This window comes from Pseudopodoces humilis, chromosome 1 (genome assembly GCF_049639895.1).
Source record: "Pseudopodoces humilis isolate 2021_Gansu_Grassland_sample_001 chromosome 1, ASM4963989v1, whole genome shotgun sequence".
Lineage (NCBI taxonomy): Eukaryota > Metazoa > Chordata > Aves > Passeriformes > Paridae > Pseudopodoces > Pseudopodoces humilis.
Genome location: NC_142200.1, coordinates 7,555,994 through 7,573,339, shown reverse-complemented (window position 1 = coordinate 7,573,339; position 17,346 = coordinate 7,555,994). Strand labels below are relative to the sequence as shown.

At 41.3% G+C, this 17,346-nt stretch overlaps 1 protein-coding gene across 2 annotated transcripts in view; it reads right to left on the bottom strand.

The window, feature by feature from the left end:
- Window positions 1-619: 619 nt before the first annotated feature.
- The window catches only part of NDRG1 (N-myc downstream regulated 1), a 39,581-nt gene continuing 22,854 nt past the window's right edge, over window positions 620-17,346 (bottom strand). For both annotated transcript variants that reach the window (XM_005516896.3, XM_088051856.1), the window contains 13 exons: window positions 16,472-16,577; window positions 14,903-15,023; window positions 12,611-12,673; window positions 11,017-11,077; window positions 10,477-10,563; window positions 9,286-9,342; window positions 8,251-8,354; window positions 7,807-7,863; window positions 6,952-7,003; window positions 6,143-6,190; window positions 4,574-4,609; window positions 3,193-3,244; window positions 620-2,459 (listed from right to left, as the gene is read on the bottom strand). In XM_005516896.3, the coding sequence (XP_005516953.1) occupies window positions 2,194-2,459; window positions 3,193-3,244; window positions 4,574-4,609; window positions 6,143-6,190; window positions 6,952-7,003; window positions 7,807-7,863; window positions 8,251-8,354; window positions 9,286-9,342; window positions 10,477-10,563; window positions 11,017-11,077; window positions 12,611-12,673; window positions 14,903-15,023; window positions 16,472-16,577 (1,110 nt within the window). In that variant the 3' untranslated portion in view covers window positions 620-2,193. The remainder of the gene's footprint in view (window positions 2,460-3,192; window positions 3,245-4,573; window positions 4,610-6,142; window positions 6,191-6,951; window positions 7,004-7,806; window positions 7,864-8,250; window positions 8,355-9,285; window positions 9,343-10,476; window positions 10,564-11,016; window positions 11,078-12,610; window positions 12,674-14,902; window positions 15,024-16,471; window positions 16,578-17,346) is intronic.

The window sequence follows — 17,346 nt, the reverse complement described above, 5'->3', positions numbered from 1 at the left end:
ACAGGATTTTTTTGAGATACAGGAGGAATGAGCAGCCCAGAATAGTCCCAGCAAAGTCATCAAAGCACTTGTCCCTGAAAATTCCAGTATATTAAATAAGTCACTAGGTTAATCTTTTGCTTTCCTGAAGTTACAGTCTTGTAAGAGCTCCAAAAAGAACCACCTTTAGAAAATCCAAGTTGCATCTGCAATTTCCATCAGGAGGCCTGAATAACTCCAGATAGTCATGGGGAACTCATCTCATCAATGGATTTAAAGATCAGAAATGATGCAATGAGTGTGGCACCAACTCCAGCAAGGAAGTCAGAGCCCAGATCTGTACACTAGGCAGTACTTTATCCAGGGCAACAAAAAAAACCTCAAACAGAAAATAGTACTCTATCATGGCTCAATATTTTCTGTATTTCCATATCCTTCAGTATAGTCAGCAACTATGCTGAAGTGTGTGGTGTTTTCTTAGAAATAATAGGCTGGAGGAGGGAAAGCTCTGAGCACAAAAGTAGGAAATGACAGATCTGAGCAAAATCAAAAAGACTTTGTTGATACAAAGGGATGACAAGAATATGTTTGGACTGAAAAAGGTTATTGCACTCCTGGTAAAATATGAAGACACCAGACATTGCAAAGTTACAAATTTATTTGTTTTGAAATAAATACAAATACTTCATTAAGAAACTTTTCTTGATAGACTTTACACAATAGCTTTATTCTTTCTGGAAATTGTCTGTTCTTCCCACAAAATGTTATGGATATTCTACACAAGAGCTGAAGTTAGTCAATATAAAGTAACCTAGATGGTGTTCTTCTGAACAAGCAATCCCAAAGTATTAATTAACTGCTCAGCATTTGAGCTTTTTGTCTGTGTGAGGACTGCAATTCAGCAGGTATGCACTGGAGCTCTGTAAATCCTCTCCCACTAGCTATGGAAGGACAAACTTAAGAACACCCAACTGTGACATTCTGAGTGGCAGAAAAGTATCAAGCCACTAGCTTCAAGAAAGCAACCCAAGGAGGCTATGCAAAGATGCAGAACCAGCAGATCATGACATTTACAAAGTCATTAGACACTGTATTCCAGAGATACAGTGTTGCTGCTCCACCACTTCGTGGAATACACTTTTCAGCACCAGTGAGATCTCATCAGTTTCAAATCTAGTAATTAGTGGCAGTTGAATGTACAGTATGTAATTACATGCCCATCCCACAGTTATTCATCTCTCCTCACAAAGAACAGCTGGATCTGTCTTTGCTTACAGAATTCCAAATTTATCACAATTGTGCTGGACACAAAAAAACTTGAGCTGCAAAGATAAGAAGCTTTCTGAAGGAAATATCAAGCTGTTTCTGCTTAGCTGGCATGTAGAGCTACCCTACTTGTTACAACTACACCAGCTTCTGCAGTTTGGTAAACCCTTTGGCCCAAGTTCCCAAACAGGAAATCCTACCTTGCTTACCAAATTTAAATCCTGTCCTCATTTGGCTAAGCAGGTTTTAGGGTCTATGAGGGGGGAAGGAAAGGAAGACTGGAACTAAATCTCAAAAAAGTGAAATGAAAAACCTTAAAGATTTAGTTCATCCCAAAGTCACATTAAAACTGCCTATTTTAGTAGTATATTATTGTACATAGGAAAACAGGCTTGAATACTAATGAATTAGAAGGCCTATAAATGCACGATACGTTAACTTTTCTATCATTTGAAGTCAAGCTATATACAATGAATTCAACTCCAGCTTCAACATGAGGCCATAACACATTTGTTTCATTTCCTTTTCTTAAAGTCATCCTTAAAAGTGATTTTTTTTCTCCCCCGCTTTGAGACTCATCTCAAATTGTGCCAGTTAACTTCAAGAGAGTAAGAGATAAAGGGGCCTGTAACAGCTTTGATTTTAAAGGAGGGTATTGAGCAATTCTGGTTTGACTCTGAAGTGTTTACAACCACATCAGCTTTTGGCAAGTATCCTTTAGAATTTGGCATCCACTGAAGGAGGGCACAGTAGCAGCAGCTGTCTGAGATACAAGAATAATGATAGAGCAAATGAGATGCTTCTATTCTTTGGTCCCTCTCAGACCCTGGTGAACAGAGTTCATCCTACAGAATAGCTAGAGATTAATACCAGTTATGTTTTTGTGATACACAGGGGGCATCCATTACTTTTTCACACTGTGACCAGTTTAAAACCTCCCACAGCCATCTAACAGGACACTTCCATGGACTTGGGGCTTGATTGTTCAGCATTGCTTGCCGAGTTCGGCGTCAGCTCGATCCGTGTGTCTGTGTGGGAGCGGTTCCTGGAACCATCCCCGGTGTGGGATCGGCTCCTCGTTCCCTCCCCGGTGTGGGATCGGCTCCTCGTTCCCTCCCCGGTGTGGGATCGGCTCCTCTGTCCTTCCAAGGAGGTCACACTGGAGCCAGAAGCAGTGCGGGACCTCATCAGCCTGGTCATGCTAGCAGAGGGCACTGCAAGAAGAGTCTTTCATTAATACCTCGCCACAAGGACTCGGAAGGAAGCCCTCACCTTCCTCTCAGCCTTAACCACCCTTGGAGGAGCCCTCATGATTGAATAGATACTTTCAGGGTACCTTTACATGCAGAAGTGCCTCCCCTGCTCCTGGCACATAAAGAGACCAAATTACTACAGTGGAATTGCAGTGGCCAGGGCTGAGGGATTCAAGAAAGTTTAGGGCACGTTGCTGCAGAAATCCAGAGGGAAACTGAAGAGACTCATCAGCCCTCCCATTACTTTCCAATATTCAACCTTTGCTGGCAGGCCAGGCTCATAGTGCATCCTCACAGCAGCTGTCAGAAGCAAATACGTGAAAAACAAACAGCTACAACTCAAAGAAGTCTCTGAGCTAATGAGGTTTCAAATGTTGTGTGCAGTAGATGAGCCACATCCTTGGATGCCATGAGGGGACACTATTACAAATAGCCACTTTAAAAACATTGAGATAAAGTAAAAGAGGTATTTGTGGGCATGAGCTGTTAACAAAGCTCTCTTCTATTTAACAACATCACTTGGTCTGAAAAACCTTTGTCCAGATACAGCATGTGGGTTTTTTTTTCCCCTTGCAAATACATACCCAGAAGGGAAAAGGTTATATACATATCTGGGGTCAGAGACTCTCCGGGTGCTTAGATGCCCAGTTAACTTTGGTAGCAAGATCAGCTATTCAATAAAACCAATACTTACTGTATCCCATTCCCTGAACAAAGTATTTGAAAGCTTCAGCAAGCTTGGCAGGCTGCAAAAGAGAGACGGAGTTATTGCAGGCAATGCTCAGGAGGTTATATTACAATGTTACAGATTCCACAGATGCCCTGTCTTAACAGGGACATACTAAACATTCTCTGGGTTCTACTGACTGCATGAAAACTTAATTTATTAGAATATTCCACCATTCCCCTCCCTAGACATCTGCCCATTATTTTACAAAATGGATACATGCATTTGAGATCCAGGGAGCACAAGTGGTCTAAAACTAGCTCAAAACTTGACTTGTGCAGTTACTGAGGCAGCTGAACCAAAGTAAAACAACTGGCCTCACAAAATGTACAAGGCAGCTCATACAAGACCAGTAATTGAGTAATTCCTAATCAGTAGAGAACATATTCAGCTATTCAGAGCTGATAGTTATGTTTATAGGGCAAGAAAGCTCACCAGGAATACACAAGCACAACTGCACACAACTGACATTCTTGCAATGAGGCACTCCCTGTTTTTCTCCTCTGCTAGCAGTGGCCACATAAGCTTCAGAGTCTCAATTATTTCACATGAAAATGTTTTGTGTGTGATTCTGTGCACCACTGCAAAGAATGGACTCTCCATATCAGAAACAATGCACATACTACTGTGTGCCTTTAAAAAAGCCTTTTCCCAGCTCCCACTGTTGGAGCACACACTGCCTGTACAAGGACTTCAGCTGCAGGCAATTACAAATTTAGCTTTCCCTGAAGTTCACAAACACTGCTTTATATTGCTTAGAAATCTGTTTAAGTGTTAGATCACGTTCCAAAACTGATTTACAAATCAGCTTTTTTAGTGAGGCAACAAAGGCATAGGTAAACTTTAACTTTACCAGTCTGGCTTTATTAGCAGCTTGGAACTTATGCCTAAATGTGTTTTAGAAACTCCAGTTCATCCACAGTCAAGCCAAGCCAGTGTATGCAATAACCTAGCATTGTTATTTCCTGCCTCCCACTTTCCTGATGTATACTATAAATAGTCCAAGTAAGAATGTTGTTAAAATGTCAGTGGCTCAAGCCTTAATTCACATTATCTTAGTAAACAGAGATAAAATAATACCTCTGCATTTCCCACCTCAGTTCTTTACTTGGTTAAGACTTTATTAGTGAAAATAATATCCCCTCCCAATCTTAATTTTGCGCTTCAATGCCCTTTAAAGAAAAAAAGAAAGCTCAGATGACCAACTGACATCATTATTCATGAAATCATAACCATCCTTTTGGCTGACATTTGGGAACAGCAAGTACCCTACAGGAAAACATCCATTTGTTGCAGTCTGACATGCTGCAGACTGTGATGAGTGGGCTTTCTGCCAGCCAAATCCTACCTGGGAAACTTGGGGGAGCCCACCACAGTCAGCCATCTGAAACAGGATGAGAACAGCCAGTTAGCATAATGCCAGAGGAATTCACTTATGCTCAGGATACATTGAAGTGACCTTTCTAGCTATCTGGCAGAAAATACACTTCCTTTTGTTGTGTGAGTAACATACACTTGGATGAACATATCAAAGCAAGCTGTTAAATGTTTTTGAAAGCTGTGACTACACCCCAGAAAACCACAAAGTATCTTGATGCTCAGGGAAAGCATCAGCTGGAGCTACAAATACTTTTTGCTGGGCAGCAGTTACCAGTTTCTTAGAAACCAGCCTTTTAGTCCTGGTAGCAAGTTCAGCTCTGAATTACAATAACATGACTCTGTATTGACCTGGATGACAAACAGGGTAGAGAAAACAAACACCTAGAGCTCAGAGGTGAGAGGGAAAAACTATTTGCTGAGATTGCTGATGGCAAGCATCAGCCTGACTTGCCAAGGGAAGCAGGGGAAGCCATATGAGAAAAGCTATCTTCAGTGTATGAAATATTTTTGGAGCATTTCATTTTTCCTGCCACTCCACCCCTCAAAGTCAACCCAATAAAAACAGTCCTGTTCCAAGGAACACTACAAACTGAAAACAGTAGAGTTGTAAATTACAGGAAACCCCAAATCCTATCTAGGATTAGTTAGCAGCAAAACAGGCCTGCTGCAGGATCTGGCATCAGCCATATCCCTGGACTGAGCAAAGATTGGCCACTCGCACAAGGTCTGAGACAGTGTCAGAAACTTTTAGTGTGTCTGCCACACCCACATTATAGGGCAGCAGTGTAACTCCTTAACATAAGAAGGAAAAAAAGAAGTTAAGTATCTTTATTTATTCTAATTTTCACTGACTAGTTCACTAAAGAGAGATGCAGCAGAAGTTCTTGGCAAAGCGTGATCAAACTTGTTTCACTGCTTGCATGCTATTACCTCATCAGTAACAAGCTGAAGATTGCACTCATACTCTGAATGCCAAATATCAGCCAAAGCTTTTGCATGATGTTCTGCTGTTTGTAAGTGCATTTTATCAATTTTTCTGGAAAACAGCAGTAAGATGCCCTGGACTGTACCCTCATAAAAGGCAGGCTGACCAAACTGTGGTTGACAAATTAACTGTTGATAGTACTGCTGAGAGGCAAGCACAGGAACAGAGTGAACTGGTTTGCACTCCTACTCTGCTCACAGCTTTTCAAACCCTTCAAAATATCTCAAGATCAGCTTTGCCAGCTCTAGTCAAATTCATTATGGGTATGTGAAAAACTGAACATTTTGACTCTCATCCCTACTATTCTAAAATGGAAGAGCTGAGAAATTCCCTGCTGTTAATTCTGAAAAGAAGCCCCTAGTCTTGTTTATCCCACTAAAATACTCTCATCCTGAAGGAATTGTCTTTCTAAATCAGAACTGGATTCTCACTGTATTATTAGTATTGCAACACATCACTCTACTGTTCTAAAAGAACTTCTGTTCTTTTAGCTAATCCAACTGGTTCTAGGTGAGAAGAGTATTTATTTTAAAAAACAGTTTTTGTTATTACCTTCAGAAGTGTAGTCCTTGTTGGGTCCAGCTTTGAGTTGCATTCAACCTATAGAAAAGAATAGCAGCATAAGGCATTGCACACAAAACTTTACGTATGAGCTCTTGTACAAAAACAGATCCAAAACCTAGTTTTCTGGCTTAAATACAAACTGTCTTATGATTCTGTGTGAAGACTCTGTATACATATACACATCTTTAAATCCAAGTAAGTCAGCTCACTTTTTTAACTGCATTTTTTCCATGTACAAATCCATAGTCGGGAACTGGAATTTTTTTTTTTTTCCATCTGTTTCTGGGACTTCAGTGGCAACAAGTGTTGTTTATCTTGTGATTTGGGGTCATCTGGTAGTGTCCCAAGTGGTGAGCAGCCATGTGGCCACCGGCCAGCAGACTGGGCATGCCCATTAAGGCACAACATCTGAAGTCATCCCATCATCTGCGAAGACTTATAATGGTCAAAAAGAAGCTCTTCACCTCCAGAGTGACCCAGGGCACAGCTCCAGCACCACACAGCAAGTTAAAATACCAGCAGCAGATTCCTCTCTAAAGGAAAATATTTGCGGTTCACTGGAACTGCTGTGGTGATTGTTCCTAACGTGGTAGCTATTAAATAATAGTGCACAGGCAGAGGGGACAAACAGCATGGAATTAATGGCAGCTCCCCTGTGGTCTGGAAGAGGAGAACCACTGGGCTGGACTGAGAGCCAGCAGGACTGCTGTGTGGCAGGGGCTCTGCTGGCCTCTTGCAGCCCCTTGGCTCGCCCACCCATCCTCAGCAGGGTGGCAAAGGTGGCTCGAGGTACCCACCACGGCATCCACTGCTGGGGAGCTGTCACCGACCACCAGGAGGACAGGACACCTGCAAAGAAGCACACATGGGTGGTGTTATCTCTGCCATCCAGCCCAGACTCGCCCCAGCTGCATTCTGTGGCTCTGGAAGGGTGAGACAGTTAAGTGTGTGGAAATGATTTGGTTTGTGCTCCAGACACCTTAAAGATACATCAAGTCCTGCATTAGCTGCAGATCTACTGACATGCTCAGATTCTGTGCTTGAGTGCCCGCTCTTTTCCCCAGCTGGCAGCAAATCAACCCTTGCCAGTGCTCTTATTCCTTCCTTGCTTTATAAGAAATTGAATACGGGCATCAGCATCAAAGTCTCATGCCTACCAGCCCCCAGGACCCTGAGCTCCAGCTTTTGGATCTGTCCACCCAATTCCAAAGAGATTGTCAGAGGAACAGAGTCTCCTGTGTACACTCATCAGCAACTGAGCTAGGAAGGACTTAACAATTTATGTTGCACAAGTTGCAGCATAAGCAAAAGGCAGATGATCTGACAGCCAGCCATCCTCATACCTGCTCTATCTTTCTGAAAGTTTTTATTGTTTCGTTTTCTAAATGGTTTTAGGCTAGGTTGTTTTTTTTTGTTGTATAAGTACAGCTCAAGTGCCTTCACAACTATAGTTTCCATTAACTATAACATATTTCTGCATAAAATTTTATGCAGAAATATTTTAAATTATTATTTAATAATTAAATAATGAATATAAACATAATAACTAGAATAAATTATTTTAATTCATTTCTGCATAAATACACAAACTTTTCAAATGTTTCAGGCCCAAATTTTCAGATGCACAGATGTGCATCTTACTGAACACTTACTGAAGGGTGACAACATTCACTCCAGGAACCGGGCGCTCTATCTCTAGGTCTCGCCGACTACAAAAAAAAAAAAAAAAAAAAAAAGACAGGACAAAGGCTTTTTGATACACTGGAATTTTATAGATACTTCTGTATTCTTCTAGTTTAGAGACATTCACATGTTAATTTAATCTGACATATGTTGTGGCCTCCATAACTGATGTAGAACCACACTTAGACTGAAGGACCAATGTCATAGTTCAGTCCCAGTGTACAACCTTTCACCCCACAAATGCACAAGCTTCTTCTCCAATAAGCAAAGAACCTGAGATCCCTAAAGGCACTATTAAGCAGAACTTCATACTGGGGGAACACATGTAATCCCACCACACAAGAAATACTCTCTCTAAAGAGCTGGACAGCCTCTTAGAAGTTTCCAGTTAGAAATCAGGTAAATGTATTTACCTGTTGTAAGAGTTGACAAAGAGATGAAGGTTGGTTTGATTCATATCATTAATGATATGCTGACGGTAAGTATGGATCAGGTCATGGTTGCTGTGAATCTCTTCCTAAAGTGGAGACAGAATTGTTCAGAACAGGGGCTATTTTCTGAAAGGATCTGAAGACATGGCACAGTAGTTGTGTATCAGACTCCTATTTGCACAGCAGGAGTGCACCTTGAGGGAAGGGACAGCTTTCAGCATCCAGTGAAGTCACGCAGAATTAATAGTAGCTTCTGCTTGAAGTACCACAATTTTCACTTTAAAACTCAAGTACATTGTAATTTTAAAATCTCACAATTTCAAAACATGTTGCAGTACAGATGGTTACAATCAGACAAGTGTGAGGTTTTCAAACAAACAAAAAAAAAAATTCAGGGTAAGAGGCCTAATAAATGTTTCCAGGGTAAAGCAGATGTTGAAAGCTTACAAGCACAATGTGGAACTCAATTTCACAATAGTAAATAACTAAGCTTTGAGGACTTCAATCAGTAACATTTTCAAACAGTTGTTTCTAAAGTCTTTATAGATTAGTTCCTTGTTCTGCTGGAATGGAGTTTTCCATTGCATTTACTAACAATTTCAAGCACAGCAAAGTAGCTGCAGAAAACACTCCAGCACTTTGCATTAGGCTTGCACTGGAGAGCACCATTAATACTAATAACCAGCTGCCACAGAGTTACAAGTATATTATATTAAAGAAATCTGTGGGGTTTGCCAGCTCAGAACATGAGCATATACAACTCTTATGCTTAAGTGTTGGCTGTCTAGACAGGGAGCTGCCCCTAACAGAGTTGTCACAACTGAGATGCACCTGAGTACTCAGGACACAGAAAACCCCATGGCAGAATACTGCCCAAAATGCTGGGGACACAAGTATGAATCCCATCTCAGTTTAACTTCATCTTTTGTTGTTTAACTGAAAGCTTCTGCACTCCTCCCAGCCCCAGGAGGTAAATACAGATGACTGAATACATCAGAAGAATCTTTTGAAGGTTACCTTTCCAAATAGATGTGAAATGACCATGTCTGGCAAAGCATTTGTCCAACCTGAAATCTGAACAGCAAGATTACTTAAGCATCTGCTATTAACACAGCCCCTGAACAAATGACACATTCCAATTACCCAATAAATAAACCAATGGATGTTTCTCTGCTCTCTCTACACGTACAATATCCTAAATATTTTTCCCCCCTCAATCCAATTAGAACACCATTAGGGGTTTGAATCATTCCCATCAGATGTCTCCACTAATGCAGTTACACAGGGAACACACTGCTAGGGGCACAAGTGTGTAGGGAATCCTTCCCTATAGGAGCACCAGGTGGGTGTCATTTAACCCCAGTGCCCACTCAACAACCCCAACAACCCACCCTGGCAATACAATGGAACTGCTACCAGAAGCTCACAACCCACAGTAAATGCTCCTGCTTTGAAAGGACATAAGAACACCTGCTGTGCTCTTGAGGTGAGCAATACTCACCTTGAGAGGTGAAAGGCAGAGGCACAGATATAGAAGAATTTAATGCACTGAGGCATTGGGTGAGAATCCAAATGGGTCATGAGATTAATTTCAGCATAGAAAAGTTATATTTCATTTAAGTAAGTTTGTCTATCAGTTTATTTTGTTAAGTTTGATATAGGAAAATATTTAGTAGCAAAGCCTTGAAAGAATGTGACATCCTAGCTTCGCAAGTTTCTCCTAGCAGTTTCTTTTATGTCAACATTTTCTGGTTGTATGAATAATCTGTAGCCAATGCTCATTTCTGGGCCATTTTGGCACCTAAGACTCACAGGTGATTGAAACATGGAGGATTCTGGACATTTTTCTGTGCTCTGCTTCATATTTTGGACTGTGTTGGTAAACAAAGCCAAAGAAAGTACTGAATGCTACACTACACTTGAAGTTTTCTTGAAAGATGTTTCCAAAACCACCATGTCCCGGTAAACTGCCATGAGCTCTTAATTATCCCAGTAGCTCCATTGTGCCACATGTATCTGTTTTCTCAAAGTACTTATTTTTATCCCTAGCCCTGCATGAAGTATTTTTGAAAAAGGAAGAATAAACCCCAAAGGATTAGCCCAGGATGTTCAGTATCTGCAGCCATGCCTTGACATACAAGACTGCTGAGCTCCTCATGTCCCACAGGCTTGCAGTAAGATTTATTTTTCTAATTTAAAGATGTTTACCTTAGTTGCTGCCCAGTCCATCCAACCTTCAGCACAAGGGTTTACATTAATGAGAACTAATCCCTCCACCATCTCTGCATGGTTTAACTGCAAAAGAGAAGATCAAGATTTATCAGGTATCCTTTCCAATTCAACAGTCAGCAAAAAAATTAAATTAGCAAATTATGCCATGGGGAAGAAAGTGGAAGGTATAGTCTTATCTTTCAGGAAAGCAGCATATATATGGGAAAAAAAATCATAAGAGCAATTCAACTAAGCAGCTGGAGAACATTAGGATTTAACTTCTTCTCCACCCTCAGTTTAAATAGAGAACTCCCATTATAAAAACCTTCTGCAAATTAACTGGGTAGAGCCCAGGCCTTAAAATGGAAAATCTAGGTCTTCTGGATTAGCTATCCTGCAGATTGTGGTATTTCACTTAAAAGCCTGGCTTGTATACTTAACTGGGCATGGCAGAATAGGAATTCTCCATGCACATTATGGGAACAACATGTAAGGGTAATCAGGTTTGAGGCTTCAGGGAACCTCCACAAAACTTACAGCAAATCTGGTTAAAATGTAGGCACCAGCTCCAGTTCCCATTCCTATGATGGTCTTCAGCCTGCAGAGCAATAAAACAGAAGAGACAGATGAGGAAGGGTGCTGAAAATAAATTACAGTAGCCTTCCTCTTTCACATGCCAGTGTGTGTCTACAGAAGGGTGGGCTCAGCTTGGGCAAGCTGAGAACTCTCAGCAATGTCAGTGGCCCCAGTAATATCTGCAGGACCCTGGTCCTTGTGCACTGCAGCGCAGCAGCTACCCTGACTTATCTTTAAGTAAATGTACTGAGCAACCACAGTATTGCTCTGATCCCGGGAGGAAGTGATTAGTCTCTGCCAGAAAAAATTATAAGACACAAACCTGAAACCTGCAGCCTAAAGCTCCCCCCTCCCCATCACAGCTATCCAACTGGGGCACTGGTTCCTCTCCAACAGGAGGCTGGCAGGGAAACATCTCCTGCTATCCAGTCACTGGGGTGATGAAGTTTAAACTCCATAACCAAACAGGGCAGAGACAAACCAAATATTTGCATTAACTGAAATCAGGTTTAAAGCATCACCTCCAAGGTCGTTGAAAATACATGCAAGGGGAGGCTAGACAAAACCACTGAGAGAAACAGGTTATTCAATACTTTTAGGAAAAGACCTGAGGATAGTTTTGATTCTCATTAGCAATATGAAATCAAGACTTTAAATACACTCCACTTTAATTGATTTTCAGGTACTGATGTTATTGGTCACATTTTTTTGTGCAGTGCAGCAGAATTGACAATCCTGTGCCTGACACTGGGCAGTTCAAAAAACACACATCCCCTAAGGAGGTAGTGAAGTAAGCTGGTCCAGAGTACTGTAAGAGCTGGTTATAATTGCAATGTCTAAACTGGGGAGATGGCCCAGCCTGTGTCTTCCAAAGCTGCCTAACCCCAAATGCCAAGTCTTCTCTGCTTGTTCTAAAAAGCCCTTGGAGGTGTCTGCCTGCCCTCTCCACGGAAAAGGAACCTTTCTCAGCTACAGCTCCTGCTAAAGCTGAGCTTTAAGGGAGGACAAATCCCCAAATGTGGCGCAGGTAGACAAGCCAGGATCAGCACCACTAGGTCTTTCAACACTGGTAATTTGACACCTACACTCAGTAGTAGAAGAGGCTCAGGGAGGTCAGACTGACCCCCTAGAACACTCAAGCCACAGAAGCAAAACTGTATCTTCAGATGGGACTGTGATTTTTGTGGTTTTTTTCCCCTGCTAAACCACACAGGAAAACGTGGGTTGCTACAGTGGGAAGAACAGATTGTCTGTGCCCTGCCCCTGCGAGGGCGATGCACAAAGAATACTGGAGGAAGCCCCTAAATTAGGCACATGGAATTTCTCCTAAGTTGCTTCCTGTTTAAAAATAAACAGACATTTCAAAAAGGGCCAAAAATAAGCTCTTTCAGAAACCAAGGCAAAAGCAATTAATCTATAACAGAGGAATCCAAAACAACCACAAGTGTACTTCTAGCAAATAAAATGCCAGACAGCCAAGCCAAAGCAGATGCCTGCTCTTTCAGCGAGCCACATAGAGAGAATGAGAAAAATAAGTAAACAACTCTGCACTCACCCAAACTGTTTCAGGATTCCAGGAATCATTTCAGCCAGCTGATCCATGGAGGGATACACATACCTAAAACATGCATGTTTTTGAGGAGTTACTACACCATGTCCAGCAGTGTACACTGGCATATTTAGAGACACAGTGATCTAATACCAAATGTGGTCATCATGAGCTCATCAAGTGTATGAACTGAATTTAAATCGGGAGCAATCACAAGTAATTTTACAGAAACATGAGCATAATCTATATATATTCTATATGTTACAGGACAATAGATATCCAAGAACAAAACAGACCACAATGGATCTTTCCCAAGGAAAGTTAACACTTAGAACTTATGAAAAAGTTTGAACAAGAGAGATTAGTGTCCAACCACATTCACTGTTTGTATTTCTAGTTCACCACAAAAGTGTTTCCCAGTATTGCATAATCAGAGACTACAGAAATGAGTTCTAGATATTGGGGAAAAAAAACTTACATCTGTGTTTTTAGGGACACAAACATTACTACAGGATAAATGAGAACAGCTTTCCCTTCATATTGATGGAGAAAATGAAGGCATAAGAAAGGCTATGAAGCTGATGAAGAAGGCTCAATAAAAACAGATGTTTCTTAATGCTCCTGGTCTTCTTAAAAGCAGAAATAAAACTTAGAGAAGGAGATTCTGAGCAAAATCTCAACTGGGTAGCATGTGGGAAAAAAAAACTATTCAGAGTAGCGCTAGAAAACATCTGCCTAGGATGTATTTAAATCTCTGTTTCCCATCAGAATTACACCAAATTATTCTGTAGTTTAGCCTCCAAAATATAACCAAACAAAAACCATCAAGGATTGCGAACAATTTATTTTCTTAGATTTTCTTGTTGGGAAATTAAAATTAACATGACAAAAGCTGATGTCACTGCAGCAGCTTTGGTCTGGGAGACTTTATTGAAGCCTTGCAGTACTTAGAGGAGATGTATAAGAAAGAGGCAGACAAACTTATCAGCAGGGCCAGTTGCAATAGGAAGAGAGGTAATGGTTTTAAACTAAAGGAGAGTAGATTTGAATTAGATCTAAGGAAGAAGTTGCTTTTTTTTACAATGAGGGTGGTAAACCCTGAAACAGGTTGCCCAGAGAGGTGGTGGATACCCCATCCCTGCAAGCATTCAAGATCAGATTGGACAGGGCTCTGAACAATCTCATCAAGTTGTCCCTGCTCACTGGTAACCTGCAAATTTCCCTTCTAAACCCAACCATGATTCTATGACTTAATTTGGGCATGCTGGTCTCTCAGTTGAAGGGCAGACAGATATAATACAGCTTTTTACATGGCCAAAACTTCAGGCATCATTTTCTCAAGTCTTTACTAGCCACAGATCATGAGAGTTGCCCTCTGCAGCTGACAACTCAAGCATTAACACTTGTTCAGGACATGAGGGCTAAGGCACTTAAAAGCTCATGATTTAAACAAATGCAAAGACAGGGTGACCGAAATAGATTTGTAGGCTGCTCTGACAGACAACTGGGCCATTGCAGCTAACAACAGCATCAGACCAGCTTAAAAATTAAGCAGGGAAATAGACTGGCTCATGGAGTAAGGGTGCTTATAAGCTCCTTAATACCAACTGGTCCTTGCCTTGGATCCTCCCCCCTTGGCATGTTGGCTGCTCCCTGCCTCAGCCAAGCTGATCCTTGTCCAAGGGGCATCTCAAGGTAAACCTGTGTCACTTGACCTAAACAGGAAAAGCATTATGGCAATGACAGTGCTCATGGCACATGAGGTTTCCAAGAGTTACAGCATCACACATGGCACAGTCAGGAGTACACAGCAACCTTCTGTGGGGGTTCATCACTTTGGTGCTGCCCAACAACCTGGATTTTCCAGGTAGGTTATCAATCTAACAGCTACCATGCTGCCATTTCATAAGACCACAGATTTGCAAGGGATGTTATGTAGAGGTTAAGGCCTGTCTTGTTTACAGTAATCATTTAGTATTTATATACAGGATGTCATTACAAAACAGGCTAACTCAATATTTAAATTGACAAGATGTAGATAACCATCAAGGAACTGCTTTCCAAACAGAGTAGCTGTTAGAGGTAGAGCATAAAACTGCAGCCCCAAAGTCTACTGTGAACTGGCACAACAAAACAGAGCTCCTGAAATGCCAGTACTTTAGAAATAGTGTCAGGATTTAAGTTCAAAAGCCAACTACTGTGCTTGGTGCAAGTACTTTTTAATGAAACTGCAGATCAAGACTCTTCTCCAAGAAGAGGGTAACCATGAGAGCATGGGCTGTTCCCCTGGCAACTCACCCAGCCTGGAAAGATGGAGCTCCATCCTGCTGACCAGGTGCATCCACATGGCAGACTGCAAAGTGCTGGGTGATTTCCTGCATATCCTCAAAGTTGAAGAGAGGATTGAAGCAAGTTTTGTCTTGGGAAGGAAAAGAAAGGAAATAATTATGCTGAAGGAAACACTAAGTTTGCAGCTACAAAAATAGTCTATTAATCTATCCTGCAGGTTAATGTAAAGTTGAATCAATCAGGTCACCGACAGTTTTCCATCTTATTTTTGTACCTACTGGGAGTATTTGGTACACCTAATTCCTCAAAAAATTATTCTTTATGCAAATTTTAAAAACTAACAAAATTTAGCCAACGGTATTCATACCAGGTTTTTTCTTAGATTAAACTATCCATTTCCTTTCCCACATCCTTCTTTTTTAATTGTGTCAAAACAAATGGAGGAAAAAAATATTCAGGGCTAAGAATGTGACTTCTGCTTTTGCTCAAATATTACTAGTTAAACATTATGTGATCTGCTACACATGTGAACTGCTACAGGCAGCTGAAGACAAAAGCATCTTTTAGGGATACTCAGTGCTGTAGGCCCCAAGGCTTGAGGTGATCCGATTTCTGATTTTTAAGCAATATTAATACAGGGAGAGAATTAGCATATTTTCCTTCTGGTGTGGAAAGTACCATCTTTGAGATGCCTAGAAAGTGGTTCGATCCTCTCTGTGTGTTTCTGAATGTCCTCACAAAACATACATGCAAAATCTTGTCAGAATACAAAATACTGTTAGCTCAAATCAACTTTAGAAGAATATGCAAGTGCAGAACAACTTTGTAACTCTGGAAAAAACAAGGTTTAAATTAAAGTTACATTCCAAATTTTCTCTGCCCTGATTCACTGAAAAGCAAGATTAAAGACACTTCCATGAAACACAGGAAAGAAAGCATTTTTTTTTCTTAATAGTAATATTCACCCCCTTGCAATAGCCAGCCCATAAAGGTCAGCAGGTGTTTTTAAATATTGATAACTGATTAAGAAACCATGAACTGTGTGCAACAAATAGGACTGACAAAAGAACAAACTTGATCAGGTCTGGATATTCATTCATTATATGACAGATATGATAAAAAGCACTTGAAAGTCTGTTTTCCTAATTCTGGCTAAGGACACGAAGCCAACACTCATTTCATACTGACTTGACATGTAATTCATATAAACCCAAACAGCACAAGGCTGCTTATCAGACAGGACCCAAAGCCCCAGCAGAGCTCTTTTTCAGTCCTGTTGGCAATGCACCATCAGCCTCTCCTTGAGATTTTTTTACAGCATTCAAAAACAGTCCCTGTGAACTACCAGGGATCTTTTGCCCCTTTAATTGAAGTATTCCAATTATTTACTGAGCAAGGATAAAAAACACTGAGAATTGCACTCGCTATAAGGGAAGAGTTAGGTACCACCTAACAGCTTCCAACACACACAAACAAGCAAGGACCTGGGAAGGGCTCCCTAACCACTGCTGTTTTCACACCTCTGATGACACCAGTGCTGTCCCAGAACCCGTGCTGGCACATGGAGAGCCCACTTACGGTTGAGGCCGATGTCGTGGTAGGTGAGGATGGCTGGACGGTTCCCCCTGGGGGTGCCACACATGGTGACGCGCACTGAGCCATGCACAGTCTCCACATCTTGCTCCTGGGAGAGAACAGAGAGGATCTGTTAGGGATTGTCCAAGTGCCCCACAGCTGCTGCAGCAGACCCTGATGGACCACGAGCACAGGTCCTGCCCCATCCCAGGGTCTGCTCTGCACTCCCATCCCAACACCCTCTGTTGTCCCAGGTGGTGAGAGCTCTGTTACATCTGACTGTCACCTCCTCTGCTCCACAGACAATTACAGAAGCACTCAAGCTGCTAGCTCTAACCTGATGCTGAGGGAATAGTTAAACAGTTTTTAACCACATTAAAAGGCAGGATAAGAAAACAAAGAAAGCAGTTTTGTTGTAAGGACACCTAGAATAACAGGAGCTTTAAACTATGACTCAACATTTGCAAAATTAGAAGTCACCATGATAAAATATTCCTGATTTCTAGGGAAAGAACTCTAGCGGAGAAATAACCACTATTCCCCCCAAAAAAGCAGCATTAAATAGCTTGCATATGCTTATTTGCCATAAGGATTTATTACACTGTGAAGCCTTGTGACTGCAGTAATCCTCTCCAATAAAATGAGCAGCCACATGTGTTTGCTTTATGTCTTGTGATGTACAGATCTGAGCATAAACTCAACTGTCCAAAGTTTGCTAATAGACCAAAATAACCACAACATTATTCTGGTGCTTATCAGAAAAACAACATTAAGAAGTAAACTGCTATTATTTGGCATACCAGGAGTTTATAATGCTTACTGATCTTAAAGCCAAGGGCACCTTCATTGCCAAACCAACCTGAGTAGCAATGTCCTAG